Below are 13,012 nucleotides of genomic sequence, written 5' to 3' on the forward strand. Positions count from 1 at the left end.
AGTCTTCCACCTCATTTATTTATACCCTCGGGCGAGCCCGCCCCGAGGGGTGTATGTATGCGTGTTTGGACGATACATTGAAGAGAGATGGCCGCTTTGTTTTTTTTTAGTTTGAGCCATGTTGCACAGAAGCCTGCGCTGCTTTGCAATATATATATATATTTTTAAAACATTGAGAACGCCAACATATCTGGTATAGGCGAAACCTATTGGCTTTGCCAATGCTTATTTAACTCCTCCCATATATAGTGCGCGCATTGTATGGCACTGCAGAAGATGCTAAGTCTTTGCTCCCGGACAGACTAAATGATGGCTTTCTCTGACGATCTTGCAGGCGCTGGGCTATGTCAGATTTGGTACGTCATCTTTGGAACCTATAGTCACTGCTGGACTACAGGGACAGTCGGACACAGATTTCTGTTTGATTCATGTCACTTTCTTTCAGCGCGGAATAGTTCTCGCCTTTGGGACCTTTTAAGTGTTTAGCCATGCAACGGTTGATGTTGTTGCACCAAGGATATTGTGCTGCATGATTAAATACTTATAAGGTCCCAAAAGCGAGACCTATTGGCTATGCCAATGCTTGTTTTAACAGGCTGCTGTGCAACATGCTTTAAGTACACCCCAACAAAAAACGCAATGACGTAGTCAACGCTGGCCGCTTTGTTTTTTTTTAGTTTGAGCCATGTTGCACAGAAGCCCGCGCTGCTTTGCAATATATATATATTTTTTTAAAACATTGAGAAAGCCAAAATGTCTGGAATAGGCGAAACCTATTGGCTTTGCCAATGCTTAGTTAACTCCTCCCATATATAGTGCGCGCATTGTATGGCACTGCAGAAGATGCTTAGTCTTTGCTCCCGGACAGACTAAATGATGGCTTTCTCTGACGATCTTGCAGGCGCTGGGCTACGTCAGATTTGGTACGTCATTTTTGGAACCTATAGTCACTGCTGGACTACAGGAACAGTCGGACACAGATTTCTGTTTGATCCATGTCACTTTTTATCAGCGCGGAGGGCAGGCTCCGAGCATTGGAATTCTCTGAGCTTTGGAATTGTCAAATGCATTGCTCGGGGTAAAGCAAAGGACCCGAAAATGAGAATAAAGCAGATTTAATGGAGGCGTTATAAATAGATTTAAGAGAACACCGGAACGGAGTCTCGTCGACCGGCAGCAAAGCTCAGAGGCGTTCAGACAGTAAGAGTAACTCTGGTGGTAAAGGGGAGAGAAACGGAAGAAGCTTCCCCCGGTATTTGTTCCGTTCGTGACACCTCCGGGGAGAAGCGCCCTCGAAGCCTCTGTGGGAGGCGCTCGGTGACATATTATATATTGTTGGAACGAAGTCCAGGAAGAAGCGGTGGCGCGCGCGGGGCTTTTGCGTGACGTCACACAGCGGCAGGAAGAGAGCATTGCGCGCCTAAATCAAACCGAGCTCAGCAGAAGAACCAGCAGCAAGCTGATAGTGACAGCTGCAGTCCGAGCCATGGCCACCCCTCCCAAAAGAAGCTGCAGGGACACCGTGGAACCCAAGAGGATCTCTGTGGAGGGCAATATTGGTGAGAAGAAGCATTTGTGCAAGTCTGTAAGGGCTTTTGCAGCGCTATATTACCACTCATCTGCTAGGGACTGACATATTGTCCGCAATGTGTGCAGATATTTATGCATCAGCTTAATTTGTATTTGTCACTTTGCCCTCTAACATCCCACCCAGACTTTATTTCCCTGACAACTGAATGAATGCACACCACAAGATATCACCTTCTTGTTATAATTTTAATGAATGCGTGCTGTTCACTGCGATGCCGACTGAAGTTGAACTAACCATGTAAACGTATTGCATGCAGTGTGCAAATCATTTTGGATTTTTCGCTACCGTTTCTAAAACACACAACGATTTGATGTATACCTCACTCCACCACCCCTTTCGCAGCAGAGCTTCTTACGGGCTCCCCAGATTTATGTTCACCTGTGAACCGGCCCGAATGAGCACATTGTAACAAATATTTAACTGTTGTGTGTTGCCATACAGTTTCACGCATTATTATTGGTAGTGATGGTTACGTAGCCTCGCGATCTTTGTACTTTTAGGCGCTTTACACTCAGATATCCGTTTTCACAGCTTCCCGAGAGAGTTTAGCGCCTGTATTGGTGTGATATTGTATTGTCATAATCTCGCACCTGTCGCAGTCCCTGGCAGCTGGCCTGTCACGCCTCGTTTCATTGTCGCATTATTCATGGGCGGGGGTCGGGAGGAGGGAAGGCTTTGGTAACATTGGTACATCCGTTGTCTAGTTCCGAACCTCTAAGCCTGAGACTGTAACCTGTCAGCCTGAGCAGGCAGGAGGAACTCGAATGTATGTGGCCTTTCAGTCTCGCTTGGCGCTTGTCTCTTTCAAAATTTTCTCTCCCTCCGTTTTTACAGCCGCGGGGAAGTCGTCCTTCGTGCATCTCTTGAAGCAGGCCTGCGACGACTGGGATGTGGTTCCGGAGCCCATCGCCAGGTGGTGCAATGTGAAAACACACGACGATGAATTTGAGGTAGAAGGACGCATCGTCTAGTCCAATACACTCTATCGTCTTCCAGTATATATTCTTATTAGCTGACAAAATGTATTTATTTATGCACCCTTAAATAGTACGAACAAGACTCAGAGGTGCCAGAGCGCTTTACAGGAGGGATATTTCGTTGCATAAAAGTTACACGGTTTAAGAAAAACAATACCGCTATGAGCAATTGCTGGGTTAACAGCACAACTAAGTAACTCATTACATAAAACAGAATGTGCAAAAGCCATAAGAGTGAGGGTTGACGCACTATACAGTGTCCAAAGGTAACTGTGTCCCTTAAGGATGAGGTAATATATAGCTGTAGAAAGGTAAAGGTGGGGTGGGGTGGAGTGGAGGGAGGCGTGTACCAGAAGATGATTACAGTATTTTAGCTAAAATACTGATGGAAGAGAAGGGCTTTCAGGCCCCATTTGAAAGTCGCCAGCGAAGGAGGTGTGTACAGGTTTGGGGGAAGTGAGTTCCAGATTCTGGTTGCGCTTCCTGAGAAGGATTGTGCCATCATTTGTTCTCATTTAAAGGGAGGGTGTTAAAGGAGCATTGATTCAGTGTTTCACGGTGGTCCGGAGCCGCCTGAGAGCTTGAGTCTGTCCAACAGATAACGGGGAGTGGATGGGTGCAAGGCTGTATGGGTAATGCAGGCTGTTTGTAAATAGCCCTTGCTTCAGTTGGCATCCATCGGAGAGTGATCAGCCTGGGAGTAATGTGGTCACTTCTTTTGTCCCTGTAGACCAGGGCTCGAGTCGGGGTACCACGCGGGTGGACGGCGTCCCCCCACTTATTTTACCAGGTTTTTCCGGGTGGACGCCGTCCCCCCTGCCCAAAAGCTGGACAGCATTGTGTACCAAAGATATGCTAATATTTGTAATTGGAGACTTTAAGAGGCACCGGTGGTGTGTGCAGGCTGGAGTGATTGGGAGGCGGAGCGAGCAGGCGTTGGCGGTTAACGCTTGGAATGTGTGTCCTTCTGTATCTTGTGCACTTTTGAGCACTTCGTTGTGCAACTGGGGCACCCCCTCGGGGGAGTGGGGGAGAGGGGTACTCATGAGATTCCTGTTGTGACGTCACTTCCGGTGACAGCGTCCCCCCACTTCTTTTCATGAGATTCCTGTTGTGACGTCACTTCCGGTGACAGCGTCCCCCCACTTCTTTTTTTAGGACTTGTGCCCTGCTGTAGACTAATCGCTTTCAAGGACTTGGGATGGGTTTTGGGGAGACCAGTCAGAGTTACAGTGGTCTATGATAGCACCAGGGTATACGCAAGAGATTTAAGCTCTTGTTTTGGAATGTAACAGCTGATTCCCCACCGAAGGCTTAGTTGATAGCGAGTAGTTTTGGCCACTGTGCTGATTTGGGAATGCAGGTTGAGTCTTTAGTCTAGGATGACTCTGTCGACAATGGTGGGTTTACAATAAAGGCTCCTGGTTTTCAGTTTAAACAGATCTTTACAAATAAATACAGACAGAAACTATTTTTCCTTTCAACTGCAGATTATAGCTAGCAGTCTGTGACCGGTTCGTTCCATTTAGCATCTAAGCTGTGAGTCACCTGTGTACCGGTGATAGGAGATCCCTGACTTCTTAAGGACTTAAAGGGCTTGATGTAAATGTTACGGGTGGGGGATTTATATAGCCTGAGGCCCGAACTGAGTGGATTTCCATAGGGGACAAGAAGATCTAATGGCTAGTTTGTCTCATGAATGACGACATAAATTACGCTGCATATGGATGATCTGAGGCACTTTGGTACTAACAGCAGCCTCACCTTTTGACCTCTATAAAGAATGTCTGTCTGGCTGAGCATAGGCCAACCTGATAGATACTTTATTTTCAGGTCAGGCAACCAGGAGCAAGACACGCTAAATTTGCAGGATTCTGGCTGCCTGAGCTGAACTTTGCTGGGCTGAAGAAGTCACAGCTCCTGTGGGCATAACATCTTCAGCCTGGCAAATCACCTTGAGGCCCTCCCCTTTGTGATGAGGGGAAGCGTCACTGATTGCCCCGGACCCAGGCGAGCTTCAGTTTTAAGCCCTGAAGTGCCCAGAGCTGAGTGTCAATCACTGACACCTTGTCACAGAGTGGGGTGGGGTCAGCAGCCTCACTGACCCCATCCCACTCTGTGAGGAACTGCTGCCTTTTATTTATTTATTTAGTTATATTTATTTATTTACTTGAGTTTTCTATAGCGCTGGCTAGACCCGGAGGTATCAGAGCGCTTTACATAAGGACACAGCGAGTTACAAGTTACAAAAGTTTCACAGTAGTTACATAATGGATAAATAAACAATACAGGAGTAAATTAGCGAACACGAAAGTCAGGATAGGAAAGACCAGGGACAGCAGGTAATCCACAGGAAGGAGGCAGCAGCGGGGAAGAAAACAAGACAAATGTCCGTGATCCGGCTGGGTAGGTGACGGCCATAGCGGTGTGCCAGGGCCAATCTTCCCTATAGCTGTCGGTGCAGCTCCACCGGGCAGCGGCCATGTATGTATGCTTTGATCAGCTTGCACTCCAGCAAGAACTCCGAAACAGGCAGTAATATTAGAAAAGAAAAATATGTTTTGTTCAGCATGCAATAAAATGTGTTCATTAAAAAAAACTGTAGAGTGTGAAATTGTTCCACCATATTGCTGTAGGCATCGTGTCTCCATGCCTGTAGGAAGGTGGAATCTGACTATAGGGTTGCCCCCAACTTTTTGCCTGGTATTTGGATGGTTTTTGACTAGTCTGGCTGGGATCCTGCTATCCAGGACCCCAGCCTATCTGCTTCCTCCCTAAAACTGATGTGAGTACCCTAGGTACATTCCAATTGGATACTGAGGACACCCTACCAGACCCTTGTAGATGGTACCCTAGGTACCCAGGGCATGGGTCCCTCAGAGGCCTACCAGGGGCTGCAGCACTTATTGTGCCACCCCTGGGACAGCCATACCAAATGACACCACCAGACCACTACTGTAGTCTGGGTAAGGTGGTGCTTGCACCCCTTACAGGGATACAGGTACCCTGTATCCCACCTATGTACAACACATGTATTCTCATTGGTCACCCCTCAAGCAGGCCTTGCTAATCCTACAAGGCAGGGTGCTGAGATATGTGTGAGGGGGGACCCCTACCTGAGTAGGGCCCCTCTGCAACCCTTGTAAAAATCATTGCTGGGTTGTTTGTAGTGTAGCCATACCATATACTCTGAACCGCATTATAAGTATATCACGGTAGCGTGATAACTTGAGAATGGCTACACAGAACCATATCGTGTTTGGTGTCAAACATGTAGGAATCATACCCCCAGTCCAGCCATGGGCATGAGGGCATGATTCCCCCCTGCTAGAGGGGCGATATGGGAAAAGCAGCAGAATTTAGACACCAATTTAAAAGTGCACACGTATCACAAAATGGATGCTACTCGCCACCCACACGACTCTGGCTGCCTGTTGCTGGGCAAAACCCCAGCCTCTGCAGCTGGACAATAGGGATCCTGTTGCAGGGAGGTGCCAGCACCTTCCCAGACAGGATATGTGGATTGGAACTGGGTGGGTGCACCATAGGATGCCTTTCAGAGTTGCACGTGGGCTGCTACAGCGCCTACATTCTGCATACACCGCCTGGAACCGGTTCAGAGGCATCCTGCCCCTCGCCCAGGCGGGAAACACACAAAGGGGAGAGGGTGTAGCCACCCTTTCCCGCCTCAACTCTCATTTGTGGGCTCTGATCTGGACCCTCCCCATATCTCTTGGATAAAGGTGAATACTGTGTCCCCAGAGCCTCAGATTAATCTTGGACTTTACAGACTTGACCTTCGACGAGCTGCTGCCCAGCTGACTGAAAAAATCTCCCTTGGGGTAAAGGAGTTACCCCCCTGCTTGGCAGGCACCTGAAACACTGCAAGTGACCCGGTTGGAACTTCGCTGCTCCTTCGGACATCGACGACTCCTCTCAACCTTGAGGTGGGTTTCCTAGCATCCCAGAGGCCAGTGAGTGTGCACAGCTAGTCTGAGCACCGTGGACCGCGTGGGTGCAGAGATTCCCAATACCCCAGGACACCGGCCACCTCTTGCATAGCACACAACCCTGACCAGTGGGGAAGTTGTGTTTTGGCCCAATATTGAGCCAACCTCTCAGCAGCAACTGTGCCAAAGATCAGCGCCCTAGCCCACTCCTGTGGCCCGTGGGCAACCTTTTACGCACGCCAAATTGCTGCCTCCCGTGGTCCCTTGTCTTTCGACTTGTGGGCCCTAGCGGAGGTCAATCTCTACTTTTAAGAGTTCCCCTGGTTGCTCCAGGCCTGCTCTACAGTCTCCTCGAAGGAGACCTTGCTCAGACCTCGTGGGTCTGCACCAGTAGCTAATTTGTTCATCTTGCGTGGGTTGCGGTTGCCAAGGCTTAGTGGATCCAATCCGGACACTAACACCGCAGTGACCCTCATCCTTCGTGGGACAGTCGCCCTCCAGAAGCTGGCCTTCCTTGAAGCCTCCCGGAGCCCGTGGCTGCAGATCCAAGCTACACCTTTTCCACTTGAAGCACCCGACATTGAAGGGCTCTTTTCCTTGAGCTCCCTGGTCACTGTGCCGTGACCCAGACTCTGTCCCCTCTACTTTCAGAATCTCCTCTACAAGATCTACAACTTCATTCTTCACGGCATCATCGACACTTTGGCTAGCAACAGTTTTGTACATTTTCCCATTGAAAATCAGCCCGTGACCCGACATCGAAAACGACCTATGCACCCGGCTTCCCTGGGGCAGGTAACAGTGGTACCTCGGTACTCTCGTGGTAGTGGGCTCCTCAAAAGCTTAACTCTAAGCTCCTAACTTTGAACTCCTGCTAGAAGTGTCTTTAATCTTTTAAAATCAAACCGCAACATTCTACATAGGTTTTAATAGAGATCCCGATAGCAGCTATTTGCACTGCACGCATCTCCCGTGGGTCCCCTTCCTCATAACCTTGGGTGGATTCTAAAGGGGCCAGCGATACTAAATGCCCTAGGCATTGTCTGTAGAATTGTCGTGGTTCTTATACCACTTTTTTAATATATGGTTTGGTCCCCCCCTGGGGCCCTGTGATTCCAGTGCTATTTATTGTATCTATAAATGCTTGTTTGAATTGTAACTTTACCTCTAGCCTCATAAAGAGACTTGTGGGATTCTGTTTAGAATAAATACATATATTTTATATATATACCTGTGTGGACTACTCTTTCATTTGGTCATTCAAGAGGTTATCTATGGTAAACCAATAAACTCAACACTCCTTCAAGACTTAGCCTGAAGGCTGCTCTCCACAGCTACCACTAGGATAGCTTTCTTTAAAGGTTGTCTTTAACCTATCACCATAAGAGTCGAATTGGACTGGTACAAGGTGTCCCCTATAACTAGAGGACAGCATATGCCAGGCCAACTTCTCACAATGCCACAACTGTAAAACGGCTATCACAATAGAGACGCTTGATAAGTAACAGTAAACAGTCTGATAACATGAATTGCTTTGATGGTCTACTCTATTTTCATAATAAGCTGAATTTAAAGGAGCCACAGTTCACCGTTTAATCTCCATCTTCCTACAGCCCTCATAGTTGAACATGACAACACTCTTTCCAAGTTTATAGTTTGCAGAGTAGGCTGCAGTTGAGCTGAACATACAGCAAACATGGCATTTATTATTACAATGAATCTAGGCTGTAAGGTGGTTCAGCGTTATATACAGAAGACCAATTTAGCTCAAAGCATGCCGCTAACAACACGGAAGATACTCCTAAGTGCACCACAACAAGAACGTTTGAAAGTGAAAAACTGCAATAAACTGGTGATGGAATATCTCTCCACCTGTGAGACTCGAGGAGCGTGGGGTCACTTGGGGTTGGTGGCAGGCCATCCCAGTGAAGGGAATGTATAACAATATGTATTTTGAGGTTGAGATTTTCAGGTTGGGTAACTGAAGTATAGGAGGCTTTAGCAGGGCTTTAAGTGGACCGGATCTTGCTGGTGCTCAGCACCAGCAGTTCTTAATTTCAGGTGCCGAGCCGGGTCGCTATCGGGCTCTCCATTTTTGCCCTCACCATGAAAAAAAAGAAAATTTGACCTTTGCAGCAGTACCACCCTTCACTGCCTTTGATGTAACTTTAAAGAGACTCGTTACAGTTCTTTCACAGTCTCACCATTTTAGAAGCGAAGCATTTTCAATATGCTATACTACGAAGGCATGGTTGTTGCTTATATATCCCACAACCAACAACCACTGACAAAGCCAATAGTACTGGCTTGTTGTAAGTGTTATGTTACTTGCTGTATAATATATCTGGATGTAATGACAGATGCAGCAGAATATCAGTGGGGCAGCACACTAGGCTAAACATAGATTTTCAGCTTAACCGTGCTTTTAAGCCACACCCTTAATTACATCAGCCATGCCCCTTTCAGAGACCCTCCAGTTTTTTAATCCCACTTAAAGCCCTGAGCTTTAATTAAAAAGGATGGGGGTCACAGTCACTGGTAGTTGGAGGTACTGAGTAAAGTACGCCGTCCAGGGAGTTTTATCACCCCGTCCCGCTCTTTTCATCACCTCTCTGCTCCTATCCCAGCCACTGACTCAAGCAGTAGCTTCTATCATTAAGGCCACTAAGTTTAATTTGGTGCATCTCTGCTGAGATGTGTCGTCTGCTGCTGTTTGTCTGCAGTGTGTGTTTGCAGGTTCCTGAGAGCTTGAGTGATGTGTGTACCCTGTGGAGTGATGTGTGTGTGTATATGTCTCTTTTACTGCAGGATGTGTGCACACAGGGTTGGGTGGGTGTACATATGTCCGTAGGGTGCGTGTCTGTGCCTTTGAATGATGTGTGTGGACGGCAGGAAGGAATGTTTACCGGATGGATGTGTGTCATTTCAGGAGGATGTCTGTGTAGGGTGACCCTGCAGGATTGTGTGTGTGGATGGTGGGTATGTTTCACTTTGAAGGCAGTGTGAATCTGCAGTAGCTGTGTCTGCAGGGTCTGTCTATGATGCTGCAGAGGGATGTATGATGTTACAACGCATACATTTACATCGCGGTACATTACATTGCGGTTTTGACAACGCAAGTCGTTACAACGACTTGCGTTGGAGGGCGCTGGACTTAGGAGTAGTATAATTTACTATTCCAACTCCAGTCTACGTACAGTAGGGAAGGTGTTGGATAGTAAATTATACTATTCCTTGTCCTAGAGTGCCATCTAGCGCAAGTCGTTGTAACGACTTGCGTTGTAAAAACCGCGATGTAATGGCATCGTGATGTAATCCCCGCGTTGTAAACGATGTTTCCCCTGCAGAGATTGAGCATCTGATCAGGTCTCTCCAGTGTGCGTATGTGAATGCATCTTTGGAAATGTCATGACCTCAATCTATAGACATCGTTTGGAACTGAACCTCGAAACAACTGCTCCCGGAAGGTTCTGCTCTGCTGCTCACACCGCCCATTGACGTGAGACAAAAGAGGAGCGAAAGAGCAAAGGAGAGACAAGATAACAAGGTGACAGACTATTGGAAATGAAAGTAGGAATTGCATAAAAACAAGAAAAAAGTAATGAAAATTACAAAATATTAGCAAAATTATAGGAGATGAGAAACCACAGTCCAGGGAACAAGAGAGACGAGGGATAGAAAAAGGGAAAAGAATGAACATTACAAAAGAGGAAAAGAAGATAATCTGTATGTCTGGCCCACTGAACTGGGTCTGGTGGCTTAATAGACTAAAGCGTCAACTGTAGGGCCCTATGTTTGACCTCGTAGTCACAGGTTCAAATCCCAGTGGGCCCACTCAGCCTTTCATCCTTACAGGGTTGATAAAATGAGAACAATTGAGTTGGGTAACAATAAACCGTTATCCAGTTCTAAGATGCCATTCTCAGAATACTTGCACTTCACCAATACACATGCTTATGCTGTTGGGTAAAATCTGAGTCAGATGCCGAATGGAACAAGCCTGTCACATACTGCTAGCTGTAATTTGCAGTTTACTGACCCCAACCCTTGACAGACAGTTCAATGGTTTCATAACGGGCTGCACAGATGGATGTTTAGTATGCAAGTGATAGGTCTTAATCACAGATTTTCACAGATTGTTGTGTATTCCTTAAGATCACATATTATTATACCATAGTAATAGCTCAGGAGGTTAATGCACCTAGTGAACAATTGCTTGTAATTTTCTGAACGCTGATTACAATCAGTTTATTGATAAGTGGGTTAATGCACCTACTGCATGGATCTTTATGTAACCTTTGTACCACAAGTTCCAATTTTAGGGAGTACCTTCATATCGGTAGTCCAATGACAATATGATCTCTATACCAATAAAGTTCTTGAGTTAAAATGTAAGAAAAGATACAGATTGAAGTGTTTATTTTCATAATGTACAAATATCACACCCAAAGCACCTCCCCATACTGCAAACACGTAGTTCCAGTTGCAAACTATTCATTTAGTCAAGCAATTTCAATAAAATAGAAATGTGTTGAGACTAAGTAACTGATATAGGTAGTATGTTGGACAAGTTTGTTTCTTTACATTACAAGTAGATTTCAGTAACATTTTGCCCCCTATGCAAGTACATTTATTTTAAAAGTTCCACACTCTTGAATGGTTGAATAGGGTTGAGGCAAGGATGGACCCCATGGCCCACTGTAATCTGTGAGGAGCGGTGGTCAAGTTTTTACTTGCTTTGACCTGCCCATGAGAAATGAAGCAAACCATTTCAAGGCCATGTCATCAATGTCCATTCGATTTTTGAGTGTGTCTAGGCATGTGTGGTGGTTAACCGTGTCTCAAAAGCTGATGATAGGTCGAGAAGAATCAGGAGCCCAAGGTTGTCTGGGTCTAGAATTCGAAGAACATTGTCGACCACCTGTAGTAGAGCGGTTTCTGTGCTGTAGTAGTCATGTGATGGAGTAGTCGGCAACAGCACTGCTGGCGCCAGAGTGGAAGCTACTGTTGAATTGAAATCCATTAACGGCTGAATCACGTGTCCTCCCATCCCTTCAAGGACACAGTATTTATTTATTTTACATTTTTATATAGCAAGAACATTACCCATCGTGCCAGAGTGTTTTACAGTAGACATATGCTGTTACAGTATGGCTATATTAAGGTTTGCAGACATTATGTATTTTGTAGTTCCCAATTCATCCCAATGCAACATGTTTTGTGCATTGCTGATTGCCATTAAATCCTTTGACTTGGTCAATCAAAAAGAAGACAGTTGCTGGTGGCGTCAGATTTTTTGTGACTAAACCTTACAATAGTCAACAGTTGTATTTTGCTGGTTGGTTGTTAATTGTAAATGTGCACATACTATTGAAGTTGTGGCGCTTGGATCACCACAACTGTGAATTATTGATTGCTACATTGAGGATAGAGTTTAAATATGACTATGGTATGTGTCGAGTGGACAAAGTCAATAAGAAAAGTATAGGAACTTTGATTCTGAGGCTCAGTGGGGGCAGGGATCAGAGACATGGCCTTTCACCTACAGGTAACTCCATCTAAAATATAATGCACACACCTCAAATGAAAATTAAATGCAACTTAAATTATTTTGTAGGAAATTTATTTTTCTGGTAGGAAAGCTGTGGGTTAATGCTTTCACTTCAGATGTCTTTGGGTGTAACTGGACCGCCTTTAGTTTCAATCTTGGTCAGTGCACTAGGGAAATATTTCTATTTTTATATAATCAAATTTTATTGTTTATTTAGACACATAAACAGCAGCACAGACAGAACTTACATGTAGAGCATGAAATACTGTCATAGATCTCCGTGGCTTTGCCACACTGTTAAATACTATTAATTATGACCGAAACCAGTCCAACCCTGAATGCCCCCCGCATATTACATCAACAGACCCTGCCATTTCCCCCACACGCAGCTGTGCTTGGCGGGGCAGCCTCTTGCCTCATAAACAGGTTTTTCTTGTGCGGTGCACCAGTCCACACCTCTGCGCTATTTAGTAATATGGGGGGGGGGGGGGGGGGGGGGGGGGACAGAGTTATTCCAGGCAGCCTCTATATCGCGCTTGTCCACCATAGCAGCCATTCCTAGAAAAGGTTTATCCATCCGGGAACCATCTAGGCCATTCATGACTCCCTGGAGTAGAGCCAGTGGGCTAAGTGGGACCTCCCAGCCCAGGAGGGTGCTCAGTTCGGACACTATTGTCCTCCAGTATAGGGTGAGGGGGTGCAGGCTCAGACCATGTGGTAAAAATCTGTGGGTTCCATTTTGCATGTGAGCAGGCGGGGCGGCCAAGAACCCCGCTCGGTGCAGGCGGACAGGGGTAAGGTATGCGCAGTGGAGGAAGTACAGCTGGACCAGTCAGAGTCTGACTGAGATAGTGATCGTATGGGGGGGCCATCAGGGCATTTCTCCAATTCTCCTCCTCCTCCAGGGGGCCCAGCCATGTCTCCCAGCGACGTCTAAGGGGGT

General features: G+C 46.4%; 1 protein-coding gene across 1 annotated transcript in view; it reads left to right on the forward strand.

The window, feature by feature from the left end:
• The first annotated feature begins 808 nt into the window (after positions 1-808).
• The window catches only part of DCK (deoxycytidine kinase), a 30,781-nt gene continuing 18,577 nt past the window's right edge, over positions 809-13,012 (forward strand). The window contains exons 1-2 of the mRNA XM_085640997.1: positions 809-1,559; positions 2,426-2,541. Coding sequence (XP_085497123.1) covers positions 1,487-1,559; positions 2,426-2,541 — 189 coding nt within the window. The 5' untranslated portion in view covers positions 809-1,486. The remainder of the gene's footprint in view (positions 1,560-2,425; positions 2,542-13,012) is intronic.

The sequence above is a fragment of the Triturus cristatus genome, chromosome 2_2 (assembly GCF_964204655.1).
Source record: "Triturus cristatus chromosome 2_2, aTriCri1.1, whole genome shotgun sequence".
Taxonomy (NCBI): domain Eukaryota; kingdom Metazoa; phylum Chordata; class Amphibia; order Caudata; family Salamandridae; genus Triturus; species Triturus cristatus.